The sequence below is a fragment of the Tetranychus urticae genome, chromosome 2, assembly GCF_039701765.1.
Source record: "Tetranychus urticae isolate SD_2017Ah chromosome 2, NJAU_TeUrti_SD_1.0, whole genome shotgun sequence".
NCBI lineage: Eukaryota > Metazoa > Arthropoda > Arachnida > Trombidiformes > Tetranychidae > Tetranychus > Tetranychus urticae.
In genome coordinates this window covers 10525148-10547268 of record NC_142959.1, presented here as the reverse complement: position 1 = coordinate 10547268, position 22121 = coordinate 10525148, and the positions used below count along the sequence as shown (strand labels likewise).

The 22121-nt window shown below is 33.4% G+C and overlaps 7 protein-coding genes across 9 annotated transcripts; 6 read left to right on the top strand and 1 right to left on the bottom strand.

The window, feature by feature from the left end:
• Nucleotides 1–97: 97 nt before the first annotated feature.
• LOC107370564 (astacin-like metalloprotease toxin 5) lies at nucleotides 98–1134 on the top strand. 2 transcript variants are annotated; one of them, XM_025162579.2, is made up of 5 exons: nucleotides 98–266; nucleotides 371–425; nucleotides 492–606; nucleotides 676–815; nucleotides 915–1134. In XM_025162579.2, the coding sequence occupies exons 1-5, from the start codon at nucleotides 180–182 to the stop codon at nucleotides 1025–1027; spliced, it is 510 nt and encodes a 169-aa protein (XP_025018347.2). In that variant the 5' UTR covers nucleotides 98–179; the 3' UTR covers nucleotides 1028–1134. The 2 variants fall into 2 exon arrangements, with proteins under 2 accessions (XP_025018347.2, XP_025018346.2); XM_025162578.2 differs by having other exon boundaries at nucleotides 912–1134.
• Nucleotides 1135–2172: 1038 nt separating this feature from the next.
• Nucleotides 2173–3570, top strand: LOC107359460 (astacin-like metalloprotease toxin 3). The gene is made up of 5 exons (XM_015925931.2): nucleotides 2173–2473; nucleotides 2555–2639; nucleotides 2702–2828; nucleotides 2899–3143; nucleotides 3240–3570. Exons 1-5 carry the CDS (start codon nucleotides 2288–2290, stop codon nucleotides 3461–3463), a joined length of 867 nt encoding a protein of 288 aa, XP_015781417.2. The 5' UTR covers nucleotides 2173–2287; the 3' UTR covers nucleotides 3464–3570.
• Nucleotides 3571–4662: 1092 nt separating this feature from the next.
• LOC107359452 (astacin-like metalloprotease toxin 5) lies at nucleotides 4663–5709 on the top strand. Its single transcript, XM_015925926.2, has 5 exons — nucleotides 4663–4831; nucleotides 4936–4993; nucleotides 5064–5178; nucleotides 5251–5390; nucleotides 5487–5709. Exons 1-5 carry the CDS (start codon nucleotides 4745–4747, stop codon nucleotides 5600–5602), a joined length of 516 nt encoding a protein of 171 aa, XP_015781412.2. The 5' UTR covers nucleotides 4663–4744; the 3' UTR covers nucleotides 5603–5709.
• Nucleotides 5710–5777: 68 nt separating this feature from the next.
• Nucleotides 5778–8237, bottom strand: LOC107360159 (ABC transporter G family member 23-like). Its single transcript, XM_015926780.3, has one exon. The coding sequence runs from the start codon at nucleotides 7957–7959 to the stop codon at nucleotides 5836–5838; it is 2124 nt and encodes a 707-aa protein (XP_015782266.2). The 5' UTR covers nucleotides 7960–8237; the 3' UTR covers nucleotides 5778–5835.
• A 3715-nt stretch (nucleotides 8238–11952) lies between these two features.
• On the top strand, nucleotides 11953–16504 carry LOC107360148 (carboxylesterase 4A). 2 transcript variants are annotated; one of them, XM_015926773.3, is made up of 10 exons: nucleotides 11953–12474; nucleotides 12536–12676; nucleotides 12776–12926; nucleotides 13018–13203; nucleotides 14650–14840; nucleotides 14900–15062; nucleotides 15131–15315; nucleotides 15379–15665; nucleotides 15743–16071; nucleotides 16198–16504. In XM_015926773.3, the coding sequence occupies exons 1-10, from the start codon at nucleotides 12202–12204 to the stop codon at nucleotides 16395–16397; spliced, it is 2106 nt and encodes a 701-aa protein (XP_015782259.1). In that variant the 5' UTR covers nucleotides 11953–12201; the 3' UTR covers nucleotides 16398–16504. The 2 variants fall into 2 exon arrangements, with proteins under 2 accessions (XP_015782259.1, XP_015782260.1); XM_015926774.3 differs by having other exon boundaries at nucleotides 11956–12474; nucleotides 15743–16115.
• Nucleotides 16505–17125: 621 nt separating this feature from the next.
• On the top strand, nucleotides 17126–17645 carry LOC149093864 (uncharacterized). The gene has a single exon (XM_089267076.1). The coding sequence runs from the start codon at nucleotides 17224–17226 to the stop codon at nucleotides 17539–17541; it is 318 nt and encodes a 105-aa protein (XP_089123202.1). The 5' UTR covers nucleotides 17126–17223; the 3' UTR covers nucleotides 17542–17645.
• Nucleotides 17646–18832: 1187 nt separating this feature from the next.
• LOC107370907 (tubulin beta chain-like) lies at nucleotides 18833–21296 on the top strand. Its single transcript, XM_015938867.3, has 2 exons — nucleotides 18833–19347; nucleotides 19977–21296. Exons 1-2 carry the CDS (start codon nucleotides 19023–19025, stop codon nucleotides 20981–20983), a joined length of 1332 nt encoding a protein of 443 aa, XP_015794353.1. The 5' UTR covers nucleotides 18833–19022; the 3' UTR covers nucleotides 20984–21296.
• The last annotated feature ends 825 nt before the right edge of the window (nucleotides 21297–22121 follow it).

The following is a 22121-nucleotide window of genomic DNA, read 5'->3' as shown; positions in this document are numbered from 1 at the left end:
TTAACTAGTTTTAGCTTTGCATCAAAATCTCGTCAAATCGCAGAGTCCAAGCATATAAAAGCTGCAGCAAACTCAATATTGAATCCATTATTCAGTCAACTCTCGTAATAGTTCAAGTTCCTAATTGAATTATTGTCCATTGTGTACTTGAAGTTTGTGTTTCCAATCCAACTATTGAAATGATTCTTAAACATTCAACTTTTTTCCTTTGCTTAATCATCTATTTAAGCTCTTCAATCCATTCCACTCACGGACAAGTGATGGCAGTTAGTATTTTATAAAATTATCGGTTAAGAACCAACACATGAAGTCGAGTATAAACTTTGATAATTGTAATGAACTAATCTGGTCTCATTTTCTTGAATTATAGCCAGGATCGTTGTGGAAAGATAAAACAATCCCATATGAAATTGACCCGGCCTTAGGTAACTATTGATTAACATTACTTTGATTGTAATTTCTAATTGATATTTATCCTTTGGATTCTTTAGCCTCACACAGAGCAACTATTCTAGCCGCCATGAACGAAATCAGCGGAACTACTTGCATTAAATTTGTGCCTCGAAATGGTCAGACACGTTATTTGAACATCAAATCTTCACAAAGGTAAGTTTATGTGAGTGATATACACAGTAAACCTTTTTTAAAAAACAACTTTTGACTAAATATGTACAGCTGTAACGTTGTCGTTGGTTCAATTCCTGGTGGAACCCCACTCAATTTGAGTAACATGTGTGTTTGTAAGGGAATCATCATGCACGGTCTATATCATGCCGCAGGAGCCGCCAGGCCTGGTGATAATGGTCCTTATCATGGTAAGTAACAATCTAAAAACGATAGAATAAAAAACTATATGAAAATGGTACTTACACTTGCTCTATTTCAACCTTTTGTTTTCGGTTAACTTCTAGAAGACGGATTCCCGTGCGTTCGATTGACTTACGACATCAACAACGCACAACTTTGTACCAGAAATGTGCTTATCCCGGCCGAGATTAATAATCTCAAAAAGATTTACAAATGCTAATTAGGATAAGTTATAAACCGAATTTCATCAACTTCACTTGACTAATATATTAATCTATATCATGTAATCCCTAAAATATTAATAAAGTCCCAATTTGCGCATTAAAATTGTTGGAATTTAATTTCGGTTAAAACATTTCATGTTTGTGATCTTTAAATAATAATTGAAGCGAAATATCAATTATTATGTCAATGTGAATGTACAATGAGTCGAAATTTGTTCACCATTTTCTGGCTAAAACAAAAGAGATCAAAAAATGGATTACAGCCCAAACAGTTGCAACTCCGATTCCATGGTAAACTTGAGGAGTGTAAACAGAATCACCATAAATAGTAAGTCTGATTAGAGCAGTACTTGGTTCGAGGTGAGGAACCATAACTGTCAAGGGCTGCATGGAATACTGCAAATGGAATTGTCATTGTAATCTTCCATCGAAGAAGATATCGCCAAATGAGTAATGAAATTATTAAGTAACTTGGCAATGACGGTGGGACATCTTGTGATTCATGGGATCTCGTCTTTTCTTTTGCTTTTTTCATCCGAGGAAACCAAGCAAAAGACACTCGCTTTATTAAACTATCAATGGACGACCTTAATGATCGCCTTCTCTTTGGCACTAAATCTGTATCATTTAAAAATTGTTCAGGGAAAAAACTTGGCCTTTGAGTTTCAGATCGGTGAGAGTGTATTTTTATGTATTCCTTGAGAATAGCTGCTTCCAGTGTTCGAGTTCCTGATGTTTGGATAAAATTACTGGGTGAATCTTGAATAATCATTGTACCTTTGGACATTTGGACTTTTCGGCTTTGCGACGAAATATGATATCAAGGGACAACCTTAAAGTTTCAGTAATATGACAAAGTCTGCTTCATTATTGACTCATCATTAAAACAAAGAAAGTTAAATCTATGTGTCAATTAATTGTTTAATTGCTTAATATTTATTTCGGTTGAGTGAAAATAAAAATTGAAACAATTTGTTGCTAATAATTTAATATGTTTAATTTAGATACTAGACTTTCAATATCAATAAATTTTTTGACACTATTTGAACAGATTAAATAATGTGACATTGAATTATTAATCACAAGGTGTTTATTAGATCATCTTCACTTCCATGTCGTGAAAAAGCTCCGATTTGTTAATCTCACATCTAAAATGCCCATTTTTATTAATTACTTGCCAAGTCACTATTTAAGGAATAAACTTCCATGGAAAAGTACATTTAGTTTAGTGAATTCAAGTGTATTTCAGTTAAACAATGAATTTCTTTACTGTAATCCATCGAATCCTTTTCTTCATCATATTGACTGGATTCAGTCAATCAGCTCCAGTTGGAATGGACGATTCTACGGATTTGACTGAATTCATTGAAAAATACAAATTTGAAGATTATAAAATCGTTCTGGGTGATATCATGGAAAGTATTTCAGCTACAGCTAGCTCGGTGAGTTATTTTACAAAAGCAATGATTTCTTCGCTTGTTAATGCAATTATTTCATTCTTCATTCCCTTTCATTCCATTCAGCTGTCGTTCAAGAATGCTATTGTGGATAACCAGAGACTTTGGAACCCAAAAAAACCTATTCCTGTTGCTGTGCAACAATCATTCCGTAATTAATTATGCTTTTTATTCAATCAACTTTTTATTTGAATTGTTGTTCATTTTTTACAGCGAAAGAAATGAAAGACGAAATTGAAACAGCTCTCAATGATATACAAAACCACACTTGCTTGCGATTTAAAAATGCTGAAAAAGACGATAACCGAACAGGAGTGCTTGTTTTTACAGACGGTCCTGGGTAAGCAAACGATTATTCATCATTATTAATATAACAATTTGACTGTTCATTTTCGTTTATTTACATTCAGCTGCTCTTCCTTTGTTGGTTATCAAGGTGGATTTCAACAAATTGTCATGAACTCATCTGCATGTAGATGTGCAGGAACTGCAGTCCATGAAACTATGCATGCTTTAGGATTTGCTCATGAACAAGTGCGATCCGATCGCGATGATTATGTTGAGATACTTACAGATAATATCATAAAAGAGTACATTGGAAACTTTGAGAAGCTAAATCCAGATCAAAATCGACTTCTTACTGCTTATGACTACGGTAAGTTGGTCAAAGTCGAACAATAAGAAGAAATACAAAAATCTATTCACAGATTATGATTAACATTTATTCCTTCTTATCTATTTTCATATTCAGATTCAATAATGCATTATCCTGGTGATGCTTTCAGCAAGTCGCCAGGACTGAAGACTATTCAGCCCAAAAAGAAAGGAGTGAAACTACTTAACTCTTGTGTCAAAGGTAAACTATCAAAACTGGACATCGTTAAGATAAACAAGTTATACAATTGTACTTCTTATTTGGATGGAACTAAAAATCCTGGTAAAGATGTGAAACCTTTTGTTATAAGAAGGATGTAAATGTCATTTCTTTGAAAACAAAAAAAAACTGAATCATTTTCTTGAATTATTCAATAATCAATGATAAAATATTTCTAAAACTTCCTTCAATAAATAAATATTCAGCGTTGAAACATTGAGTTTATTATTTAAAGAGGCTGTCGATATTATGACTGGCCGAAAATTGCATTTCACTGACAACACAGTCAATCCACATTAAGGGACAGCTAGTCGTAGCTCTTGACTCGAAAGTCAAGCTTTTGCATACTCTTCAGTAACCTGGATTCGGAAAAAAAGTTCAAGTTCTTTTACGAGAGTGTAATTATTGTGAGTTTGCTTATGGTTTCAAAATCTGGGTGACATAAAAATTAAGCTCCTTGCAAAGGATATTATAAAATTGCAAAACTTTACAATAGTATAATAGATTATATTTGAAAATTTTGATTAAAGTCGAAGCATTGTTGACAATTAAAGTATAAGTCTTTCAGTTGATTCGCTTGCTGACGTTAATCTGCAAGTTTTACAGTGAGAATTGTATTTTGTCTTTTGATACACTTTAATTTAGCGATTTCAACATTCTTAATTCACAAGCAAATGTAGTATTTAATGGTGATGCTTCGATTATTGTACTTGAACAGTGAACAGTTTGAATATTGAACTCACAAAATGCAATCGTTGCTTCTGCGAAGGAAAGTAATGTGAAATAAAATCTTTTAGCGATGAATTGAACGAAATACAAAGGCTAGTGATTGAGTAAAAAGTGTCAAGTTATATTGATGGGCAATCTAATTTAGGGTGTAAAATTAAAATAACACTTCATCATTTGATATTTACTTGATGGTATCCATTAAATATAAATAAATTTTTTAACCGGATTCATCTTAAATATCATACGAACAAAATTGAAAATTATTGTTATTGTTGGACAGGCAACATTAAATTGCAACATGAAATCATCTCATTGTTTCGATTTTTCTCTGCAACAAGCTAGATTTAATTAAAAGTATGATGATATTATTAGTGATGATTAAGAAATGTATTGTGTTGAAAAAGTCACATCTGTATGTAAGTGTCTAAAAATGGACAGAATCAAGATGTTTGACAATGGAGTGCTTCTTAATCGTTAATTTAGCACTAACTTTGCATCAAAATCTCGTCAAATCGCAGAGTCCAAGCATATAAAAGCTGCAGAAAATTCAATACTGAATCCATTATATGTAAACTCGGGTGAACATTCAAGTTTCGAATTGAATTCTTGTCCAATGTGTACACGGAGTTTGTGTTTCCAATCCAACTATTGAAATGATTCTTAAACATTCATCTTTTTTCCTTTGCTTAATCATCTATTTAAGCTCTTCAATCCATTCCACTCACGGACAAGTGATGGAAGTTAGTATTTTATAAATTTATCGGTCAAAAACCAATCTATGAAGTCGAGTATAAACTTTGATAATTGTAATGAACTAATCTGGTCTCATTTTCTCGAACTATAGCCAGGATCGTTGTGGCCAAGACGCGTGATAATTCCATATGAAATTGACCCAGCCTTAGGTAATAAACGCTTTGTTGACATTACCTTAATTGTAAACTCTAATTGATATTAATTCTTTGGATTCTTTAGACCCACATAGAGCAACTATTCTAGCCGCCATGAACGAAATCAGCGGAACTACTTGCATTAAATTTAGACCTCGATACAATCAGTCACGTTATTTGAACATCAAATCTTCACAAAAGTAAGTTTACGTGTGGATACATACAAAGTAAGTGCTTTTTTCAGCAAATAATTTTTGACCAAATGTTTACAGCTGTGACGTAGTCGTTGGTTCGGTTGCTGGTGGAACCCCACTCAATTTAAGTAACAAGTGTGTTTGTAAGGGAGTCGTCATGCACGGTCTATTCCATGCCGTAGGAGTCGCCAAGCCTGGTGATAAGGGTCCTAATCATGGTAAGAAGCAATCGAAAAACGATAGAATGAAAAATTATATTAAAATGGTACTTACACTTGCTATATTTCAACCTTTTGTTTTTGGTTAACTGATAGAAAACTTATACCCGTTCGTTCGATTGACTTACGAGATTAACAACCCTCAACTTTGTACCAAAAGTGTGCTTAACCAGGCCGAGATTAATTCACTCAAAAAGACTTACAAATGCTAATTAGGATAAGTTATAAACCGAATTACATCAACTTCACTTGACTAAAATATTAATCTGTATCATGTAATCCCTAAAATATTAATAAAGTCCCAATTTGCGCATTAAAATTGTTCGAATTTAATTTCGGTTAAAACATTTCATGTTTGTGATCTTTAAATAATGGATGAGTGAAGTATCAATTGTAATATTAATTTATTGATGTCAATGTGAATGTACAATGAGTCGAAATTTGTTCACCATTTTCTGGCTAAAACAAAAGTGATCAACAAATGGATAACAGCCCAAACAGTTGCAACTCCGATTCCATGGTAAACTTGAGGAGTGTAAACAGAATCACCATAAATAGTAAGTCTTATTAGAGCAGTACTTGGTTCGAGATGAGGAACCATAACTGTCAAGGGCTGCATGAAATAATCTAAACCTTCATATGGCCAGGCAACACAACCAAGTAACCAGAGAAGTGCGTTATAAAATATAATCAAAGTCATGCAACCAATGTCTGACTTAATATTTGATCCAAGTAATCGAGCTTTACAGATGCCACAAATGACGATTGAGACCGTTAACAAGACCACAGCAAACCACGAGCTTGGAGCTGGAAGTTTAAGGAAAATTACAAATGATGTAAACATTGCCATGAATGAAAGAGTCAAAAATGTAGTTGCAACAACCATTAATGATGCAAGTAATTGGTAGCGTTTCAATCCCAACGATATAAGCCTTTCATTTACTGTTTCACTTCCCTCTCTAAGGAACCAAGCAGTTAACAGAAGAATCGTGAACGTTTCGATGAAAAAAACATACAATCTAACAATGAAGTTGTACCTTGGAGCTAGCTTATCTGGTTCATCCAGTGATTTAAAAATGGGACGAGAATCAAAGAAGGAATTGTACTTTGGGTGAAATCCTGATTGAACTGTTATGTTATTCATTAGACTCTCCAAAGCTTGAAATAGACGAGTTTGGACTGTCAATACTTTACCAGCGTGAGTTGTGTCTTGAATTAATGTAACTTGACTTAGTTTAATCGAAGCCTCGTTTGGATTTGTTGAAAACATTGTCACTACTTTTTGCTTCAAATAATAATCCCAATCCTCGGGAATCACCAGATACCCTGTGATGGTGCCATTCTCAACTGATTGCCGAGCAATTACCTCATCAGGCATTTGAAGAAAACTAAAATCATCTGTCGCCATATAATTTGTCACATTAGTCAGGTAATTGGATGAATTAGCATGCTTGACTATTCCAACAGCTAACTGCTTCATTGGTAATCCATAAACACCAAACATTACTATTGAACTGGTTATCGTCATGGTAAGGAAAACAGCAAATGGAATTGTCATTGTAATCTTCCATCGAAGAAGATATCGCCAAATGAGTAATGCAATTATTAAGTAACTTGGCAATGACGGTGGGACATCTCGTGATTCATGGGATCTCGTCTTTTCCTTTGATTTTTTCATCCGAGGAAACCAAGCAAAAGACACTCGCTTTATTAAACTATCAATGGACGACCTTAATGATCGCCTTCTCTTTGGCACTAAATCTGTATCATTTAAAAATTGTTCAGGGAAAAAACTTGGCCTTTGCGTTTCAAGTCGGTGAGAGTATATTTTTATGTATTCCTTGAGAATAGCTGCTTCCAGTGTTCGAGTTCCTGATGTTTGGATAAAATTACTGGGTGAATCTTGAATAATCATTGTACCTTTGGACATGAAACCAAACAAATCAGCAGAGTTGACTTCTTCAATGTAATGAGTTGATATAATTATTGTTGCACCGAAATTGTCACGCAAGTGTTTGAGGTAATTCCAAATTTTATGAACTAAAACAATATCAGAACCAACAGTTGGTTCATCGAGAAGGTAAAGTGATGGTTGATGAATAAATGTACAAGCTAAGGAGATGCGACGTTGTTGTCCACCACTAAACTGGCCTGACCTGTTATCGATATCACTAATTTCCAGTGTTTCAGTTATTTCTTTGATACGAATATTGATCACTTCCATATTTAGATTGTTGATGCGACCAAGAAAAACTAACTGTTCACGAACAGTCAATTCACTGTCCAAAGCAATATCTTGTGGCATGTAACCAACACTAGGACCAGGAACCAGTGATTCGGGTGAACCAGGGGTTGAACCAAAAACTGAGATAGACCCATGATCTGGTTTATAAACACCCATTATACACTTTTGAAGGGTTGTCTTGCCACAACCAGAAGGTCCAATCAACCCATAAATGCATCCTTTTGGAATGGCTAAATTTAAATTGTTGAGAATCAAAGTTGGCGAAAGATAACTTCCAAGATTGAGGGAAACACTTTTACCACAAATCGCTAGTTCGGACGACATTTTCACAGAGCCAATGTTAACAAGTTGACTTTACACTTAAATTTGATGCAGAAAAATTGAACCTAATCAACTGTTTAGACGGAACCATTGGTGTGTAAAGGTGACTTTGAATAACTAGGAAATAAAACAAAACTCAGACACATGAAGAAAAAATATTAACAATTGACTCTTGATAAGTTGAAATTCATTTGAATGTTTCATTGAAAAAGAAGAGAAAATAAAAAACAAGAAAACTAGAATTATGTTGCAATGAATTGGATTACACCAATTACAGGTAGTTTCAATCCGGACTATTCCATTTGAGTGGAAAATCTTCAATATAAACTTCTAGTGAGAAACTAAAGTGAGCTGGAAAAGTATATTTTTAGAAGTAAAACTTTGTGAAGTTAACACAGGAAAAGTTTCACTTTCTAATGCATAAACGTGCCTCTGGTAGCCTCAAGCATTTCTGAAAAGGTAATTATTCACAAACCGATTCAAGGTGGATCTTTCTTCTTGCTCAACTTTTATCACCAGAGCTTTAGGCTAAATCTAACGGAGAAAGATTGTGAAACTAGGATCTGGTTAGCCAATCAGGGTTGGTAGATCAGTGGTCAAACTATTCAGATTCCTTGAGAGGTTATTCATCCACAAGTGAACGATATGCTTACCTGTTTACTTGATGCTCTTTATTAACATAAGCTGTTAACCTTGATTCCACTTTGTTTGTGTTTACAAACTTTTGTGTTTGTGTTGCTTTGAGCCTGAATTGAGCAGTTAAAACGCTAAATTTAGATCGTTAGATGTTTAGTGATAAAAGGTATCGAAATAGTTGCAGTTGTTTTCGGTAATTTGCGAATAACATCAATGTTGAAATCGATGCAAATATCAAGAAGCTCGGTGTAATTTCAAAACATTTTACCTCATTAGTTCAACAAAACAAAGTCGTTAAGGTTTCATTCAACTATTGAACAGAAAGCTTCACTCAACGTTGAAATTAAACTTTTCAATCCATCAAGCGATTGATCACCAGCTTCAATACTGTTATGAAATATGAAACAAATTAAACAATGTTTGAACTAAATGAAAATACAGATTCCAAAATTGTAATTTTGATTACTAAATTCAAATCCAATTAAAATCCAATTATAAAAATATCAAATTTCATCTCATTCGGTTATTTACCAAATGCATGTGAATGCAGAAGTTCAATCATTGCCTTTTTCCTTTAAAATTGTTGCTCATTTCAATTCATTCCTAATGCATTCTCATCATTTACATCAACAAAATTTAGTTGTGATGCTTTATAATTTAATTTAAACCTTAAGGGCCAACTTTTTAAAACGGAAGAACTATGGAAAAGTACGTAGACTTTCGAGTTGAGAAGAGTTTCGGCTCATTTAATAATGAAGATGCTTCTAAAGCATAAGTTTTGTGTTTGGTAACTTAAAAAATTGAGTCTCAAATCTGGTTACAAAAGTATTAATACAATGCTATAACATTTTCCGTGAAATCTTGAATGATCTAGAATTTCATTATATCATAGCTCTTAATGAAATCTAATGTTTGGCCAAGAATGATGATTGTAGGTGAAACCATTCCCAAAATATTGAGGTTCAAAATTTTAACAACAATGGCCAAAATCAAGAGAACTGTTTTTAAATTGTTAAAAGTATTTAGTCAATGATGAGTACCAACAACTTTCATGGACAAATAATAAGTTTCAGCTCGCTAAATCTTACGGTCATAGAATGCGATCGGTTCAGATGAAATTTGAACTTGATCGGTTTACCAGAAAAAGAAAATTTTATTTCTCAAAATAAGACCATTTTCTGGTTGCTCATCAGAAGTTGCACCAATGTAATAAGTTTTATGAAAATATCTGCTTCATTAGCTGCAGAAAAGGCGATCGAAGTTTCAACCTTGACCTCGATTTTCTTGAAAACTATCCATCGGATGAATTTTTTAATAGCACCAATGGACGCAGTTTCTATGTCCCTACAAACTTCACTAAGTCTCAACTCTTTATTCTAATGTTCGAGCTTTTGACGGTACTCTTTGTATTTCATTATAAGTTTAACCAGAAAACTGGTTTATTTACCAGAAAATGCATTGAGATGAGTTTTGTTTGTTAAATAAGTTGTTTCTCGTACATCTACAACCCAAATATCGTAACCCGAATGCACTAATAAAAAGCTATTTGATTGAATTGTATTACTAATTAGTTGAGAATTAGATTGGTTAAAGAATGATTACTGTAGGGGCCACCGTTCTCGAAATATCGGGGCTTAAAGTTTGCAAGGCAAAGGCCAAAATAAAGACAACTGTTGTTAAATTCATAAAATTATTCAATCCATGATGTGAACCAAAAATTGCTATGCACAAATAATAAGTTTCAGCCTTTTAACTCTTTTGGTCACAGAAAGCCATCGGTTTAAATTATAATAAAATCGAACTTATCTGTTTTATTCTGAATAGAAAATCTCATTCCTCAGCATAAGTACATTTTCTGATTGATCATTCAAAGTTACATCATCTAAATGAGTTTCATTGAAAAATCTACTCTCATAATTGAATAAAAGGCGATCGAAGTTTCAAATTCGAACTTGATTTTAACAAAAACTGTCTATCTGAGAAACTTTTAGATCATACAGACAGACTCAGTTTCTATGTCCCTACACACCAAAAGAGTCCTAATTTGAAAGAAATTTATGTTTACCCGTTTATACCCATTTGTGTCAAGTTGTGTATTATGTTGAGCTTTATTAATAAAGTAAAATGGTTTCTCAGCACAAACCTTATAAGTTAGTAGGATATTCATTATTTAATGCATTAGCTTGCATTATATTCGCTATTCAGTCAGATCATATAACTAAATAAACCATAATGTCATAAACCATAATGCAATCTAATGTTTGGTCAAAGAATGGTGACTTTAGGTTATGCCATTCTCGAAATATTGAGCTTCAAAGTTTTTTGCCCAATTGCCGAAATCATGAGAACTGTGGATAAATTGCAAAAAGTGCTCGCGCCATAATGTGTACCAACAATTTTTATGCACAAATAATAAGTTTCATCTCTGTAACTCTTTTGGTCACAGAAAGAAACCAATTTAAATGAAAATCGAACTTATCCGTTTTATTTTGAACAGAAAATTTTATTCATCAAAATAAGTACATTTACACGTTCATCAATAAAAGTTACAACATCTAAATGAGTTTCATTGAAAAATCTGCTCTAATAATTAATAAAAAGGCCATCGAAGTTCCAACTTCATACTCGAATTTGACGAAAACTATTGATCAGAAAAACTTTTAGACCACACAAACGGAAGCAGTTTTAATGTCTTTCAAGCCTACAAAGTCCTAACTCTAATCAACTCGGAAGTTTTTGTCCATATTTCTTTGTGGATACAAGTCTTATTTATATTCTGGAAGCTTAGGCATAATATGTAAGGAGTTGATAAAGTTAATAAATCAATCTTTTAAAATTTATTTAACAATTTAGTTTCAATCTGTTCCATTTTCATGTTCAAATGGTGAATTTTCATGTAAAGTACATCGGATATAACAATGGATCTTCACAAAAAGTTAAAACCAATGAAAAATAGACACAAATTTTCATTCATCAGCAATCTTGAAACTCTCTGGTCTGTCCTGTGTAAAACCAACTAACCTTTAACATAAAAAGACGGCCATCAGCTGATGTCACATTAATCAGTGAAAGAAAAGATAATAATATTCCTTCCTTTTCCAATACGGAACTTTGGTTGAGCGATTCCATTGTGAATCCTATTTTTCAAATTTTGATCACATTATTGTTGATGTTGATTTACATTGCTCTGCTTAAAGCTCATCATAATCCTGGAAGCAATTATGTATCCAACCTTTCATGTATTTTCATTCATTTTAGCTTTAAATTATGGTTCGTTAGTTGTCCTTGCATATCCCGGTTGGTTACTGGGTGAGGAAAGGAAGAGAGATGAAGACTGGAATCTTTTGTCACTCATTTGGTTATTATTAACGAATCAACAACAATCAGAATACAACTCACAGAATTCAATTGAAACTCAGTTGTGTTCCCATTCAACTTTTACTTTCAACTTGTATTCATTTCGTGCTCCATGTTGCTTCGGCAATATTTTTCAACCTGTTACTGCTTTCGATCTTCAATCTTATTTTGAATGTTATCTTACATGCATGTAAACAATGATCCAATGATTAATTCATTTGTTATGTTCCTAAGTTTAGTTTACCATTGATCATGAAACTAGATTCATGTAAACTCTTTGATGGTCTCTTCTTGCAACATCCAAAGGATCCTTTGCTTTCCAAGTTGGTGTTAGTTTTGTTCATTTTGTTCATTCTATTGACATGGCTTGTACCGTGTTACATGGGTCAATCAATTTACCCACAAGTTACTCTGAAACAAGGCATTTTAAGAGGAAGACCGATGAGAACAGAAGATGACAAAGAGTTCTTTGGGTTTCTTGGTATTCCTTATGCTAAACCACCGATCGGTCCTCTTCGGTTTAAAGTAAGCTTTTGTTTGTCTTCGATTTTTGTCTTTAAGTAAATTTATTTATCTGTTTAATTAGCAACCAGTACCACACCCAGGTTGGTCAGGTTTAGCTGATGCTTGGACTTATAAAGCAAGCTGTCCTCAATTGGATACTCGTGGTGTTGACACTGGAAATGAAGATTGTCTTTATCTAAATGTTTACACTCCAAGTGTCGAGGTAATTGAACAACTTCATTAGTATTTGCCCAATTTGGAATCAATTTGGTCAATTAGTTTTTGTGATATTAGCTGTTAATTGAAACCTTTATTTCTTCAGCGAACTCCATTCAATAATTTTCTTTACCCAGTAATGGTTTTTATTGGAGCTGGTACTTTTGAAACTGGTGATAGCTCTTTATATGGACCTCAAAAGATTATGGATAAAGGAATCGTTTTAGTCACTTTTAATCATCGGATTGGTTTATTAGGTAATTTATCCTTACATTGATCATTGAAAGTCCTAAAGTATGATCTTAAATAACATAAACTTCCTTCTATTTATTTCTATTATCCTATTAGGCTTCTTGAGTTCAGACGATGAAAGTGCATCAGGTAATTGGGGATTATATGATCAATTATTGGTTTTGCAATGGATTAAAAGCAATATCGAGAGTTTCTCTGGCGACCCAAGTAGTGTTACCATTTTCGGACAAGGGGCTGGTGCAGCTTCCGTTTTCTTTCACCTTATATCGCCTCTGTCTAAAGGTAATCTAATCCATCTCATGAAACATCAAGTTTTCTTGTTTTTACTCGTTGATTTACGGTTGATACACAATTAACAAAAATGGGTAAAAACGGGTAAAAATAAATTTATTTCTGGTTTAGACTCTGTTTGTTTGTAAAGACATAAAAACTGACTCAATTAGAGCTATTGAAGTGTTTTTCCGATAGGTAGTTTTCGAGAAAATGGAGTAAAAAGTTGAAACTTCGATCACCTTTTATTCAATTACGAGAGCTGATTTTTCAATGAAACTCATCGACCTGATGTAGATTTTGATGATCAATCAGAAAATTGACTTATTTCTAAGAATGAAATTTTCTGATCAAAATAAAGCAGATAAGTTCGATTTTCAGTCAAACTGAACTTTTTCCGTACCCGTAAAATTTAGAGAGCTAAAACTTATAATTCGTGCATAAAAGTAGTTGGTACACATCATGGTTTGAACACTTTTTGCAATTTATTGACAGTTCTCTTGATTTCAGCAATTGGTCTTAGAACTTTGTACTTCAATACTTCGAGAATGATAGCATCTAAAATCATCATTCTTTGCCAAAAATTAGGTTGTATTATGGGCTATAATATATTTGAATATTATATCATTTGAAATGATGCAAAAAAGTTATGCAAAGCATTGTATTATTGCTGTCTGTTTTGATTCTTTATTTATTAAGGTAAATGGTTTAAACACACATAATGGCACAAACCTTACATGTTAGTAGAATATTCATTATTTAATGAATTAGCTTGCATTATATTCGATATTCAGTCAGATTATATTAACATTATACCATGGTTTTATATGCCATAATGCAATCTAATGTTTGGTCAAAGAATGGTGACTGTAGGTGATGCCTTTCTCGAAATATTGAAGTTCAAAGTTTTAAGGCCAATTGCTAAGATCTAGAGAAACGTAAATAAAATACAAAAAGCGTTAGAACTATGATGTGTACCAACAATTTTTATGCACAGATATTAAGTTTCATCGCTGTGACTCTTTTGGTCACAGAATAACGGAGGTTTCAATGAAAATCGAACTTATCTGTTTTTCAGAAAACAGAAAATTTTATTCTTCAAAATAAGTACATTTTCTGATTGATCATCAAAATTTACATCAGGTCAATGAGTTTCATTGAAAAATCTGCTCTCGTAATTGAATAAAAGGCGATCGAAGTTGCAACTTCGTACTCCATTTTCTCGAAAACTGTTTATCAGAGAAAATTTTTATTAGCAAAAATGGAATCAGTTTTTATGTCCCTTTAAACCAACAGAGTCTAAATTTGCAAGAAATTAATTTTTACACGTTTTTGACCATTTTCTTCCAGTATTTGTGTCAATTTGTGCATAAATATTGCAATTGTGTTAGTTGTGTCTTTTTAGTTACAACTCTGATTTACCATTTTCTGATTTAGAATGCTTTGATCTTTCCTAAGGTTTATTTCACAAAGCAATTTTAGAAAGTGGTTCAGGACTTTGCGATTGGGCTCTGCAGTCAGATCCTTGGGACTATGCTGTTCAAATAGGCCAGCGCTTGAGATGTCCAATAACACCACGGGATACTTTAATTGAATGTCTTAGAGTTGTCCCAACACTCGATTTGCTACGAGCTCAAAGTAATGGTAAAGTAAGTGATTGCCGATCATCGAATGCTATACTACTTCTAACCTTATTTCATTCCATTAGATTTTAGGTGAATACCCAATAAAAACTGTACCAGTAGTTGAAAAAGGAACTACCAACAGATTCTTGCCCCAGGATCCATGGCAGTTATTAACAAGTGGAATCGTGAACAGGGTTCCCGTTTTGATTGGATACAATACACAAGAAACTCTTTTCTTTTATCCTGGTAATATCGATTCACTCTGACGAATGAAAATGTCTCTAATTTTTCCTTTTCTTTTATCATTTCTTTAGAAATAGAACAAGCTTTTAGGGAAGAAAGTGGACGAGCTCATGAAAAATTGACCTCAGATTTCCTTGATTGCTGTACACCATTCAAAGGAAGGTCAAAGGAGCGAGTAGTACCTTTGATTCTTTATGAGTATTTCAATAAAATGGATCCATTCAATTCAACTCAGGTCGCTTCTAGATTTATTGATGTAAGGACAATTTCAAATATTCAACCCATTGTTATTTGACTAATCTGTCTTTAATTTTTTCAGTTGTCAACCGATGCTCTATTCATAAGCTGTATTGATGAAACAGTTCGTATCCTTTGGGAGCTAAATTTACCTGTTTACCTTTACATTTTCGACTACCGTGGACAGAACAGTATGGTTGAACGAATTATCTCTAAAGCATTAATTCCTGTCGACACTGGACCTTCTCATGGAGATGAGTTATTTTATATATTTGATATGAAATTGGGAACCAGTCGTAATCAACCTTTCCGTGATAAAAAGGTTTCCCAAAGAATAACCTCTTTATGGACTGACTTCGCTAAATTCGGGTAAATATCGAACTCAACTAATTTCTCATTCTTTTAGCAATTTATTAATCAATCCTTATCCAATTTGCCATCAACAGTTATGCTCCTAGGACAGTGACTCCAGAATATCCTCGTTGGAATAAGTTCAATACCAATCATCCAACAGCTTTGTATATTGGCGGATCTCTTGGAAACATAAGCTTTACTAAAACTCGAGAGGCTCAATTTTGGTCTAAAAATTTGAAAAATTTATCAGGAATCAATCCTCACATGCTGGCTCGGATTCGACAAGCTCGTCCTTTGTATAAAACACTTGCTTGGACTATGATTGGTGTTAGTCTGTCACTTCTAATCATGGTTATCCTACTGTTATCAATATTGTTTTACCAACGAAGATCTTCAAGCTTCAGAGCTGGATTACAGAATGGTTCGAGTCATACACCAACGGGCTCTTCTGGCCTTTATTAGAGAGTATTGTTATGAGAATACTGAATTTTAAATTCTATTATCATATTATTTACAATTGTTTTCTATCTATTTTTGATGATTTCAGGGCCTGATTTGAGTAAAACTATTTGGAATGATTATTTTGGTCGAAATCGATTCCTTCCAAGAAGCAACCCAACAATTTCATCAATGTTTATCAGTTCGCCTGTTATTTTCAACACTCCAGACCATTTTGAATCAATTGCTGAACTATCATCAGTTGGATCAAATGGAGATGATAAATCCCAAAGTTTCATTCAGAATTGAAAAAGATCATAATTTCACTTATATCTTCATATGTTTAATAGCCATGATGTAAATATAATAATCTGAGTTACCCATTTGAAATAAAAAGTAATTTTGTAAATTCAAAATCGCATTCAAAGTCAAATAATTTGATTAATTACGAGTTATAAAGACAAATGATTTACCCAGGATTTAACAATCCAGGATCACAGGGAATGGGGTATCTCATCATATTCGCGAAAGCTCTTTCCACTAATTTGAATTGTTGCACAGATTTTGTGAATTAACTGCAAATTAGGACATATTAACGGAAATTTTGTGTATCAAATAATGGTAATGATAATAAGTTAAAAATTTTCTAAGTGAATATGCGACTTAAGATGGTCAAGTTTTCAATTAATTGTTAATTTTTTATTTATCTTTTATTTTTTCATCAGAGATATCAATTCTAATTCCTGTAACTGCTTCTTAGAGACGAATTAGTTTGACAAAGCTTTTAAGATATTAGTCGCACTAACGGTATAAGAAGTAATCCCCTCCGGGGCAAAGGTAAGCCACCACGACATTATTCGTTTATTTGAATTTATCTTTTCTGTGGCTGATAAACTACTTAACCATTTAGTCCCACCCTTCGATTTAAACCGTTTAAATGACCTTAGGTAAAACGGTACTATCGAGAAATATTTAAAAGGGCTCGTTCCTTTTGTTTTTTCATCACTTTCTCAAACCTCTAACAGTGAATAAGTTGATCTACTGTCGTGTCTTCTTATCATCTCACTTTACTTTGAGATTGTCATTTGTACCTTTGTGATTAATTCAACTGTGATTTTTATTACTGTGCTCAATCATGTCACTTCGCTTTAATTTGGGTCAAGCTCTTGTTCGTGCTAGGCAGCTAAAAGAAACATCTCAGAATTCGGAAAAAGAAAAGGAAGCGCGTGCCGAACGGATTGGAAAAATTTACGATGCGTTAATCGATTGTGGATACGATGAGATAAAAGCTGGTTTTGCATCCGAGAAATACCGTTCACTCGAGGAAGCTCTTGAAGCATTGGCAACAGGAGCTTTCGAGAAGAAACTCCATCGAATTCGCCATAAAAAGCGAAAACAATACATAAGACAAATATACAAAAAAGGAGTTCTGATTCCCATCAACTTTTTTTAAAAATCCAATGTTCTTAAACTGTTTATACGACGCCTGGAATGACCTGATCTCCAAACATATCAAATTGTAATTTTATTCTTATAGTCATGTAATGCCAAACTCCCGGTTATCCCCAATATTGTAAACCTAAATTTTAATTTTCTAATCAACTAAATTTTGTTTTTGATAATAAACTAATTCAGCAAATACTTGTGGTTTCCAACATTTATTTTCACTCGACGCGTTCAAACCTAAAATGAATGACATCAATAAATTCAATTACCATATAATGTCAAGGTTTCATTCACCTAGACTTTAACTTAGGCTGTTATAATGAGTTTGGTCCATTCAAAAACAAGTCAGCTTGATTACCTTTGGATTGAGCGATTGATTGTTCGTTTACCAAATCTAGAAGCAAAATTTAATAAGCTTAGGCTAATTGATCATTTTATTGACGTCCATTCCATGGTCCATTCAAAAAAGGAAATCAAATGGAGATGATAAATCCCAAAGTTTTATTCAAAATTGAAAAGGATCATAATTTCACTTATGTCTTCATATGTTTAATAGCCATGATGTAAATATAATAATCTGAGTAACCCATTTGAAATAAACAGTAATTTTGTAAATTCAAAATCGCATTCAAAGTCAAATAATTTGATAAATTTCAAGTTGTAAAGACAAATGATTTACCCAGGATTTAACAATCCAGGATCGCAGGGAATGGAGTATCTCATCATATTATCTCATTGTGGTATAACAATGAATAATAATGAATTTTGATTGCATCAAGAAATCTGAGTAAATATTGATTTTAAAACAGCGTTGAATTTCCGTGGCTTTTTGGGTCCACCGGCTCACTATTAATTATTTCACTCTTAAAGTCAGCGGCTGAAGGGATATTTAAGCTGGTGAAGATAAACAGATTTAATTAGACTAATTAGAACTGGATTTGTTTAGATTACTCTATGACAGACCAACAAGATAAATTAGTCCAGTTCATAAAGTGAACCTCCATCTATTAATAGGAACCTTAAGCACAATGTGTTTCTTATTTAAGTATTTAACACACAAATAAACTAAATTCAGCTATTTAATGAATTATTTGGTTATCTGGCTTGATTAATAGGCATTCAAATTCCAGTAAGCTAATAAATAAAATAATTTGTTGATTATAACAGCAGCTTAAACTTTATTTTTTTCATGATGAAAAAAGTTCATCCTAACAGTAAGCTGGTGCCATCTGGAATTAAAACACAAGATTTTCAGCTTTATATTTGGAATCAGATTCTTTTGTCGTCATTTTTATTTTATTCCTGATTTAAAACTTCTGAACCAGTCTCAGTCTACATCTTATTTCTTAACCATCTTTTAAGTAGCTTCAATTTTATTTGTTGACTTGTCAATAAAATCAACAACCCACCTTTTCTTACCTACAATCTAATAATTTAAAACTAAATTTTATTACGTGACAACTTGGAAATAAAATAAAAACAATCAAAATGCGTGAAATCGTACATGTACAAGCCGGTCAATGTGGTAACCAAATTGGTGCTAAATTCTGGGAAGTTATCTCTGATGAACATGGAATCGACCCCTCTGGAAGCTATCATGGTGACTCTGAATGCCAATTAGAAAGAATTTCCGTTTACTACAGTGAAGCAGGAAATGCTAAATACGTACCTCGAGCTGTTTTGGTTGACTTGGAACCAGGGACAATGGACAGTGTTCGAAGTGGACCTTTTGGTCAACTCTTTAGACCAAATAACTTTGTTTTTGGTCAATCTGGTGCTGGTAACAATTGGGCTAAGGGTCATTATACTGAAGGTAAGATGATGATGCAGGCTACATTCTTTTGTTGCTCTCATGCAATCACCAACTAGTCAGAATGGGTTTGCTCTTTTTTCTTGCTAAGTTTTCATTTCGTTTCTTTTTATTGATAGCAATTTTTCATTTCTTTTGATTCTAGTTCATAATTATTTTGAATGCTGTCATCTTTATTCGATTTCATCTTTTTGTTGTTGATTATGTTCAGTGTTGATTTGATTTATACCAGATTTACCTAGATTTTTCAGATTTTGATATAGTTTAGCCAACTGCGTTATTGTTTATCCTGTATTTAATATAGCTTGGAAACAGTTTATGATACTCATCTTTTTTTCCTCAGTCTAGACGTAATTTGTCGTTATTACTTCATCTTTGCACTCAACCATTTCTTCTTGAATAATCTATCTATACAGGATGTAAAAAAAGTTCTGGCTCAGGGGTAACTAAACCCCTTACTGCGCAGTCTGCCAAACTTGAGTTCCTTTCAATAGTCTTTTTTTCTGGTTGTGCGCTTGAACTTACCCACCTCATGAAGTCTACATCGTGTTCATTTTAGACAATGAGCTGGGTGCGGTTTATCATGATCTTAAATTATACTAATTTGAATACATAACCTGTCTCATCTTTAGGTGCTGAATTGGTTGATGCAGTACTTGATGTCGTTCGTAAAGAAGCTGAATCCTGTGATTGCTTACAAGGATTCCAGTTGACTCACTCATTGGGTGGAGGAACTGGTTCTGGTATGGGTACGCTGTTGATCTCTAAAATTCGGGAAGAATATCCTGACCGTATCATGAACACTTTCTCAGTTGTTCCCTCACCAAAAGTGAGTGACACTGTTGTAGAGCCTTACAATGCAACGCTGTCATTCCATCAATTGGTTGAAAATACTGATGAGACTTTCTGTATTGACAACGAAGCACTTTATGATATTTGCTTCCGCACTCTTAAACTGACTACACCAACTTATGGAGACTTGAATCATCTTGTCTCAACCACCATGTCTGGTGTTACCACTTGCTTACGATTCCCTGGACAATTAAATGCTGATTTACGTAAATTAGCCGTAAACATGGTTCCATTTCCTAGACTTCACTTCTTTATGCCTGGCTTTGCTCCTCTCACAAGCCGAGGATCACAATCATACCGAGCTACATCTGTTGCTGAGCTAACCCAACAAATGTTTGATGCTAAAAATATGATGGCTGCTTGTGACCCAAGACATGGTCGTTACCTAACTGTTGCTGCTGTTTTCCGTGGCCGAATTTCAATGAAAGAAGTGGATGAACAAATGTTCAACGTTCAAAACAAGAATTCCTCTTATTTCGTTGAATGGATTCCAAACAATGTCAAGACGGCAGTCTGTGACATTCCTCCAAGAGGCCTTAAAATGTCTGCAACATTTGTCGGCAACTCAACCGCTATTCAAGAGCTTTTCAAGAGAATCTCTGAACAGTTCACTGCTATGTTCAGAAGAAAGGCTTTCTTGCATTGGTACACTGGTGAAGGTATGGATGAATTGGAATTCACCGAGGCTGAGTCAAATATGAACGATTTGATCTCTGAATATCAGCAATACCAAGAAGCTACAGCTGAAGATGAAGGAGAATTTGAAGAAGAAGAAGAAGTTGAATGATCAAATCCATCGGCTCTAATATTATCAAAAGATATTGCAATTTCGCTTATTCTATGAACACCAAATAGTTTGACTGATTGCTAAAAAGAGCAGGAAGAAGAAAAATATTTATCAATACTCATTCATTTTCAGAATCCAACTATTACACTTTTCAGTTTTCAGGGCAATTAGCAATAAATTCATGGATCAATAACGTTGTCAAACAACGTTTCAGAATGAATATAAATTAAGGCACCGAGACTGTATTTTTTAAAATATTTGTTTTATTTACGGAATTATAAATTAAAATTTTAGATATCTTTCTTGTTTACAATTTGAGTCTGAATTTATTTAAATAATTTGATCGTCTTGGTTAGAAGGACGTATTCATAATTTCATATTCTATCTCTAACTCAATTATTCCTTGATAATCAAGATAACTTTCTATTTCAGTTTGTACTTATGAATACGCATGAATAACATCAATATTATCAATGGTATGTTGAAATGAATTTTTCAGGCAAATTACTGATCTTTGCCTTCAAAGGTTTCAGATCAACTGTAGGGCCTGACCATGTTTTATCAATAGTGTAAACCTTGAATGGCTTGTCAGTTTGAACAATTAATTTTTGTGTATAACATTGGTAATGATTGTCTTTTTTAAGATGGCTTTTAGGTTTGTTTGTTAGCGATTTACATTTTTTATGGATTAATCTGATTCCTTTCGGGATGTGAACATTAATAGCAAAGGAAAACCAGAAGTTGAAGACTCCACCAACTGCAATGACACAATCCAGAAAGGTTACCGCTCTCTGAGCTCTTGTTTCAATGTTTGGCGATTTCGTCGGTTCCAACAGAATATGAGTAAATTGATTTGGACTATTAACGGGTACTCTAGTCTTTATTATGTATCTTTCTGATGAGCAATCATATAGTATAGCTTCCTTTTCACACCTTGAAAGTATTTGGTCAACCGTTTTCCGATAATTTGGATCAAATAATTGATCAGAAGTAGCAAATCTTAAATTGCTATCAGCTAAGACAGGAGATGAATGAAATATTTGACCAAATTTTTCCAATGAAAGTCTATTGAAACAGCCAACCAATTTTGCGTCTCGAGTTTCAAATCCAGTTTCATTGTAATTTACACATGAATATC

Excerpts from the sequence above, each read along its gene's own strand:
- LOC107360159 (XM_015926780.3), bottom strand. The coding sequence starts at position 7,959 with ATGTCGTCCGAACTAGCGATTTGTGGTAAAAGTGTTTCCCTCAATCTT.
- LOC107359452 (XM_015925926.2), top strand. The coding sequence starts at position 4,745 with ATGATTCTTAAACATTCATCTTTTTTCCTTTGCTTAATCATCTATTTA. Across the intron at positions 4,832-4,935 it reads CTCACGGACAAGTGATGGAA|CCAGGATCGTTGTGGCCAAG; the intron begins GTTAGTATTTTA and ends CTCGAACTATAG. Across the intron at positions 4,994-5,063 it reads TGAAATTGACCCAGCCTTAG|ACCCACATAGAGCAACTATT; the intron begins GTAATAAACGCT and ends TGGATTCTTTAG.
- LOC107370564 (XM_025162578.2), top strand. The coding sequence starts at position 180 with ATGATTCTTAAACATTCAACTTTTTTCCTTTGCTTAATCATCTATTTA. Across the intron at positions 267-370 it reads CTCACGGACAAGTGATGGCA|CCAGGATCGTTGTGGAAAGA; the intron begins GTTAGTATTTTA and ends CTTGAATTATAG. Across the intron at positions 607-675 it reads AACATCAAATCTTCACAAAG|CTGTAACGTTGTCGTTGGTT; the intron begins GTAAGTTTATGT and ends AAATATGTACAG.
- LOC149093864 (XM_089267076.1), top strand. The coding sequence starts at position 17,224 with ATGTCACTTCGCTTTAATTTGGGTCAAGCTCTTGTTCGTGCTAGGCAG.
- LOC107359460 (XM_015925931.2), top strand. The coding sequence starts at position 2,288 with ATGAATTTCTTTACTGTAATCCATCGAATCCTTTTCTTCATCATATTG. Across the intron at positions 2,474-2,554 it reads TTTCAGCTACAGCTAGCTCG|CTGTCGTTCAAGAATGCTAT; the intron begins GTGAGTTATTTT and ends CATTCCATTCAG. Across the intron at positions 2,640-2,701 it reads TGCTGTGCAACAATCATTCC|CGAAAGAAATGAAAGACGAA; the intron begins GTAATTAATTAT and ends CATTTTTTACAG.
- LOC107370907 (XM_015938867.3), top strand. The coding sequence starts at position 19,023 with ATGCGTGAAATCGTACATGTACAAGCCGGTCAATGTGGTAACCAAATT. Across the intron at positions 19,348-19,976 it reads TAAGGGTCATTATACTGAAG|GTGCTGAATTGGTTGATGCA; the intron begins GTAAGATGATGA and ends TCTCATCTTTAG.
- LOC107360148 (XM_015926773.3), top strand. The coding sequence starts at position 12,202 with ATGAAACTAGATTCATGTAAACTCTTTGATGGTCTCTTCTTGCAACAT. Across the intron at positions 15,666-15,742 it reads ACTGACTTCGCTAAATTCGG|TTATGCTCCTAGGACAGTGA; the intron begins GTAAATATCGAA and ends TGCCATCAACAG. Across the intron at positions 16,072-16,197 it reads CAGAGCTGGATTACAGAATG|GGCCTGATTTGAGTAAAACT; the intron begins GTTCGAGTCATA and ends TGATGATTTCAG.